The sequence below is a fragment of the Palaemon carinicauda genome, chromosome 24 (genome assembly GCF_036898095.1).
Source record: "Palaemon carinicauda isolate YSFRI2023 chromosome 24, ASM3689809v2, whole genome shotgun sequence".
Classification (NCBI taxonomy): Eukaryota; Metazoa; Arthropoda; class Malacostraca; order Decapoda; family Palaemonidae; genus Palaemon; species Palaemon carinicauda.
In genome coordinates this window covers 73,348,698-73,356,197 of record NC_090748.1, presented here as the reverse complement: position 1 = coordinate 73,356,197, position 7,500 = coordinate 73,348,698, and the positions used below count along the sequence as shown (strand labels likewise).

The following is a 7,500-nucleotide window of genomic DNA, read 5'->3' as shown; positions in this document are numbered from 1 at the left end:
TTCTTGTTCCACTTTTTATTTTCGTGCATTGAAACTTCACCGTGTGTATGCGTTTGCGAGAGTTGGGAGAGCCTCGCAGCGGCGTGTAGTATTGCTCTGATTGGGAACAACCTAATGGGTCATAGTTTATTGAAATATCTGTTGCACCATTTTTCTTCAGGGAGACCTGACTTATGGTGTGGGTGAGAGAGAGAGAGAGAGAGAGAGAGAGAGAGAGAGGAGAGAGAGAGGAAGAGACGAGAGAGATGAGAGAGAGAGAGAGAGAGAGAGAGAATTGTTTTGTCAGGCTGAAAAAGAAACCTTATCTCTTGACAAACATCTTATGTTTCGGAGATGGTTGATGGTTATTTGCCCAAGTGTTAGGCCCCTTTAAGTGTCAATATTTCCTTCCGGAAATTAAAGTCTGACTCACATAAACGATTTCCTTTTCAGAGCGAGAAGAGAGAGAGGAGAGATGAGAGAGAGAGGAGAGAGAGAGAGAGAGAGAGAGAGAGAGAGAGAGAGAGAGAGAGAGAGAGAGAGAGAGAGTTACCTTATTTAATGGTAAATTTTCAAGTAAAAGGAGAAGATGATTTCATATAGAAGATAAAAAGAACTTAGTTCATCTTCTACAATATTTTCTAAAACTTAAATTTGGATTTAGTTGAAAAGCCGCATAATCAAGATTGATAAAAAGGCTGATAAAGATGATCCCCTTTTAGAAGTAGACGTATATTGTTATTGTATACATAATTACAATGAAAATACTACACACTTGTGTAATCTTGTGTTTGTTGTTAAGAATTAAAAGTATAAATGATAACGCTGATCAAGAGTCGATCTTTTAGAAATTACGATTTTTATACATATTTACATTTAAATATTGCACACGTGACTGGCTTCATATTTGTTGGCTTGAAGTAAAAGTAAGGGAATTATTTGAAAAAAAAAAATTATTTCCTAATTCTTACGTTTAGGCAGAGTACAGTATACCTCTTTTATGTAATGTTTTTTTTCCAGTCCAACTTTGTATTGTTCTTTCGAAAATGGTAACTACTGTTATTTATGTTATTGTTTCGTGGCACTAATAAATGAGGGTTTAGTTGTTGAAAACAATCTACAGCCTTTGTAATTGCACCTCACGTTTCTTCTCTTTAACTAAAATATTGTTAGGCGATACATCCTTCGGTAAATACTTGAAAAACATTTTGGATTCTCCAAGAAAAACTTACAACTGTCGGATACAGTGCTGGCACTTATAATGATTTTAATTTGTTATAATATATATATATATAATATTATTATATATATTATATACTATTTATATATATATATTACTATAAATGTATGGTTGCTGTGAAATATATATATATATATATATATATATTATATATATATATATTTATATATATATATAATATATATATATAATATATAATATATATAATATATACTGTATATCATATATATGTATATTATTTATGTATATGCATATAATATGTATATATAGATAACGATATAGATATAGATACAGATACTGAGTATGTGTATAAGCTATACATATGTATGTCTATGAATTTATGTATTATATATAGCATCATCAAAGGCCTCTTTAATACACTTGACGTGCATTCGGTTAACCATTTAGCCATTAAGTTAAAAGTAATTGTTTCAGACGGTATCTGGAAAGTGCCATTCGCTGTTCTAATATGTTATGCTGAAGGTGTAACACATTGTGAATAGGGAAAAGAGAATTGCAATAGGGAGGGGGAGGAGGGGCAGGAGGAGGAGGAGGAGAGGAGGAGGAGTGGAGGAGGAGGAGGAGGAGGAGGGAGGAGGATGGCATTTGAGTCCAGTGAAAAATAAAGAATATTCCTCTAGAGAAAAACACGGACAGACAAGTGAAATAGGGGAGAATTCTTAGTTCTGCGACATTTTAGGTCATGTTTTAGACATCAATGTTTTTTCTTCATAAAAGATAAATAGTCGTTGCAATCCAGATTTACGTAATTGATACATAATTAATCAAGTTGCTGAAAATTATTATTTTTTTTTTACTATTATAACAAATTGAATAAACTATTTAGCATTCCATCTGACATTTTTAAAGCATCACAATTTATGAACTTTTGAAATAAATGTTACCATGGCATCTTGATGTGAAATTCAGGAGTTTTCATTACAGGTGTCGATCAAACTGAAGGATTCGTTATACTTTTACTGCAGTCGTATTTTAATTATGTATCTTATGTTTCTTTCATCCTAGAAATCATATTATTCAAAGATTTCTTCAACCAGAGACTTGAAGGTTTTAAAGGCCACTCATGAATGGTAGAGGGCAAGAGGCAGTGACATTGCCCTATTCAGCAGGGACAATTGCCCTATAGACTGAGACCATATATATACATATGATCAGCGCCCCCAAGCCCCCTCTCCATCCAAGCTAGCACCGAGGAGTGCCAGGCAATGGCTGCTCGATAGCTCAGCAGATAGACTTATAGCTTGGAAGAAATTCTCTTTTATACCTATAGGCTCCCCTAAACCTTCCATCCTTAGCATACAAGGATGGTGAGGTTGCAGCGACCAAAGAAACTTGAGAGTTTGAGCGGGACTCGAACCCCAGTCTGGCGATCACAAGTCAGGGAGTTTACCACATCGGCCACCACAACCCTAAGTATTTCGTAATGGTCGATAAATCTTTCTCATTTTTTCTTGACTATTTTAAACGTTCCCTTCCATCAACAAAGATATAGGGTTGAGTTTTTATTTCTCTAAACTTTTTGTCGATTTAAAGACTATTTCTTCCAGAACACAGGCTTTTCAGTGATTCTCTCTCTCTCACTTCTCTCTCTCTCTCTCTCTCTCTCTCTCTCTCTCTCTCGCTCTTCTCTCTCTCTCTCCTCTCTCTCTCTCTCTCTCTCTCTTTTGATTTCTTTGTTGATGAGATGCGTATACATATACATACTAATTTGTGTCATTTCAACTACCCTTGTAATGTGGGTATATAAATATTTTTAATATTTTCTATTTTACGTAGTTTTGACATTGACAGTGATTGTTCCAAAAACGTGATCCAATCCTTGTGTGGACTCTTGCCCTCTTCATACATCGTTAACTGATGATAACAACGTTCATAAGAGGAGTAGGGATGTTTAATAAAATCTCTCTCTCTCTCTCTCTCCCTCTCTCACTCTCTCTCTCTCTCTCGCTCTCTCTCTCTCTCTCTCTCTCTCTCTCTCTCTCAAGGCCACCACTTAAAGAAAAAATGCGAAAATTTCCTACTTCTTCTTTTTGGTAGTTGATTGATGTTATCTGTTGCGAAAGGTTTCAATACAACTCCTGTAAATTTTGTTTCCTTTGGTCTCTGACATTTAAAGTTTGCCGTTATTTATATTTTTTTTTCACCAAGAAACTTCATTGGCAATATATCTGTCTTGATTGATGGTGAAGAATTATTATTTGGTTGTTCTTTGTTGTTGTTGATGAGAGAGAGAGAGAGAGAGAGAGAGAGAGAGAGAGAGAGAGAGAGAGAGGAGAGAGAGAGAGACTGTTGTTTATTCTTATATACAATTCATTGAAGAATTGGAATTCATGATTTTTCTTAAGGATGAAGCCTTAACACAAACGAATATATGATCAACCTACAAAAATTACCATGACTAAAGGGATAAAGATATTTCCATTGAACTATAAAAGAATTTTAGTCTCCGTTAATTAATGGAAAATTAAACTTCCTTGCAATTGCGTTTTAATGTGCCTTATGCAAGTGCCTTGGTTTAGCTATCTCAGCAGTATGTAAAAGCATCAGTAGAAAGAACAGTAGTAGTGGTGGAGGTGCAGCTTTTGATTGCACGACCTTGAGCACTGGCTGGAGTTGTCTGGACAAAATCCCTCAATATCGCTTTGTAGGGTTGAAGCTCGAACGTTTATTGGATTTGAGTCACGGGGAGGGAAATCCATTTAGAGCTATGGGCGATGGGCGATTTTCATGACGGTCTCTGGCACTTCTGTGTTTCATCTCCATCGATCCATCATGGTTGGAAGGTCTATTGACTGACAGCCCCTTCCCTACCCCCGACGACTGATGCTCATTGTGACGGACGTTGCTGTGCTAGTTTATTTCTTTGTTTAGGGGGCGCTCATTTTTGCTTATAAGAGAGGAGATATTGTTTTTCTGAGAGTGCATCGATTTTTTTTTAATAACTTTTTTGTGGAAGTCAAATTTTTCATATATTTGTCACTTTTTATTTAGATACAGTCGTTAGCATTGCAGGATACAGCATAGTCTTTTTTAATTTTTCAATGGTAAATTTGTAACCTGTCTATTAAAGATGTTGAATTCCGTTAGATGTGATAAGAGTTAATATCTGAATAGACGGACAGATTGCATCATCAGCTTATTTACTTTTTTTGTTGTTTATAAGATAATAGTGAAAGCAATTCTTTGAAAGGGTGTCATTTGGAAGATTTTAAGAACTTTTTATAGGAAATCCTATGAAATTAGATTAATTCTATGTGAACTGTGATGGAAATATTCAAGAATATCATTCAAGAGTTTTTATTCATCAGTGAAAGATTTCTTCAAAACTCAATCTCATCGATCTTTATCACTATTTTACCAATTCATAACATATTTATTAGTGAAATCCTTTTATTTGCTCAATCTCTATTTTCTTAGTGCTCAATTGTATGGCCATTTGTTTATTTTTCTCTTTGGTACATTTCACCTTACTAAATGCAAGTATAAACTTGCAAGTGTTATTTGCTCTTAATGGAAAATAAATTTTGTTAGCAAGAATTGAAAGTGCTTAAGTTTCTAAATAAAGGGGAAATGTGGAAAATTGCGTTAGGTTTATTGTACGAGGTGTACATACACACACACACACACACACACATAATATAGTATATATATATATATATATATTATATATCATACTATATATATATATATATATAGTATATATATATATATACAGTATATATATACATATATATACATATATATTTATATATATACATATATATACAGTATATATATGTATGTTTGTATATAGTGTATGGCCTCACACCAAAATCAGGAATATAGGTAATAGCATATATACATACACACACACTCTCTCTCTCACACACACACACATACACACACACACACGCACATATATATATATATATAATATATATATAGTATATATATATTATATATATATATATTATATATATATATATGTAGTTCCGAGATTATAAAGATCCAGTATTTGGATTGCGTTTCCTAACTTTACTTAACCGTAAGTTGCTGTAAAATTAAGACCGCTCAGGACAAACATATAATGCTATCTTTATTAAAGTAAGGAGAATTTCTTTGTATACTCTTAGAATAACTTTTTTGACTATGTCAAGACCCTTCTAATGTCTGAATTGTTAAGTTTTGAAGAAATCAGAAGACAATTTCCGAAACAATTAAGAAGTAGTTTTTCTTTTTTGTAACGTGGGTATCTTTGAAAAGGGTGTTTTCTGAATGAAGGTGAAAGCGTAGGCTATACAGGGTTAATTTCACAGGTTTTTATCTCTTAGCATATAGTGCCCAAAGCCTTGCTTGCTTGTTCATATATTATAGTTCGTTTGTTGCATTTTATCCCTGAGACAAAGCATTTATAGACATTAGTGTATATTATTTTTCACGTCAGTGTCACATGTGGTTATTGATTACTTGTTTACAGTTCCATAATGTTTTTGATCTTATGTTTTGCCGAATGTAAAGATTATTTTGTGTTTTCTACGTTCTTAAACTTTAAAGGAACATATAGAGTCTTAAGATTGTGTATTTCGTATTATATTACTTCTGTTAATGGTACCAATGAGGATGATAATTACTATCTGGTTTCCGTTCCCACGCTGTTAACTCACGAAAACCCGATACTATTTTGTTAACCCGTTTTTGTGCCCTAGGATCTACTAAATATCCTTTCCGTACAACCATGCTCTTGGTCTCTCCGTTCTTTTCTTGACGCATCTCTTCTTATTTACCTTTTTTTACTTTTAAATGTAACGGTTAGGTCGCTCTTACTGAATAGTTAGTTGCTTATGGAATCAACACAAATCGATGAAATGAAAAGCAATCGTCAAAAATAAAGACGAAAAGATTACTGTGAAATGCATGTAGAGAGGATGCTGATTTTATTAAGAGATATCGGGTTTTATAAACAGAGAAAAAAAGATCAAGCAGGTAATTCTGACCGGCGTTTAAAGAAAGTATCCAACAATAACCACAACGGATTATCAATAAACTGGTCATATCCAATGATCATATGGAGTTAAAAGATTATCTTTAGATCTGGAACACCTCCTGAATGTCTATTACCCATGATTTCATTCTTTGTCTTCCTCGTAAACTCGGACTACAGTTACCTTCACTCATTACAAGAATACAGTTATTAATCATGTAATGACATTAACTTTACCAGTTTTATTGCTGTTTCTAGCTCTGAATCTCGTCTTAAAACTCCCGGTTATTCATCCTGCCTGTTATTTCCCGTCTTTTATTCACAGAACCTCTTATTTATAAGACTCTCTCTCTCTCTCTCTCTCTCTCTCTCTCTCTCTCTCCTCTCTCTCTCTCTCTCTCTCTCTCTCTCTCTCTCTCTCTCTCTCTCAATATGGCCTTAGGTCAATTTTTTTCTTCTTGATTTACTCGGGTGTAATCAAAATGTGAATGATTATGATTAATTACTACTACTATAGTGCTTTGTGTTTTTCTCTAGTCTCCTGTTCTATCAAGATGTTACCAATATTTAATATTTAAGGTGGCAATGTGTCTCATTCATTTCCTAAGTATGCCCAATGTATATTTATTTGAGTAAGTTTCTCCTGATATCTTTAATCGGTCCATAGTATTCTAATGTCATTCATCATTCTCCCCTATCCACTATCAGATGTCTTTCTGTTGGTAGTACTGCACAGAATTTTCTTTACGCCTCGCATAATGATATTTTATTGTTTCTATGTCTTGTATCTTTTTCATAACTTAAACTGAGATACCCCTATCTTCTTTTCACCAAGATATCTAAATTGCTCATTTATGATGAAAGGAAACCAAGCTACTACCTTCATCAAACTGAGTAAATTTAAGTTCTATGCATGCAAAATACTAACTACAGTATAACCTTTCCTGCCTATTATGTTAATGTGTGCCAAATGGGAAAACGTAATTGCAGGTGTTTTCTTTTATAGTTCCTGAACGCATCGTTTCATTAGATTGATTAGTGATTTGTGTGATTGCCACTTCATATTAGTGCGGCACCCTTCTTGCCCAGCGGAGCAATGCTTCATGACGAGAATGGCGTGGAATAAAAATTTCGGTTGCATTTAATTGGGATTTTTAGAAAGATAATCCGTTGCTTCGGTAATGAAAGTCTATAAATACCATGCTAATTCTGCTGTCATCATTTCATTTATTGTTTTTTGTTTTTTTATTTGAAAGCAATAGACCTCAGTAAAAGGATGAAGGGTGGTCAAAATTGTATT

General features: G+C 33.9%; 1 protein-coding gene across 1 annotated transcript in view; it reads right to left on the bottom strand.

The window, feature by feature from the left end:
- LOC137618434 (protein O-mannosyl-transferase tmtc2-like) overlaps positions 1–29 on the bottom strand; it is a 54,054-nt gene extending 54,025 nt beyond the window's left edge. Inside the window, exon 1 of the mRNA XM_068348600.1 lies at positions 1–29. This exon is cut by the window's left edge and continues 190 nt beyond it. Coding sequence (XP_068204701.1) covers positions 1–29 — 29 coding nt within the window.
- Positions 30–7,500: the final 7,471 nt, after the last annotated feature.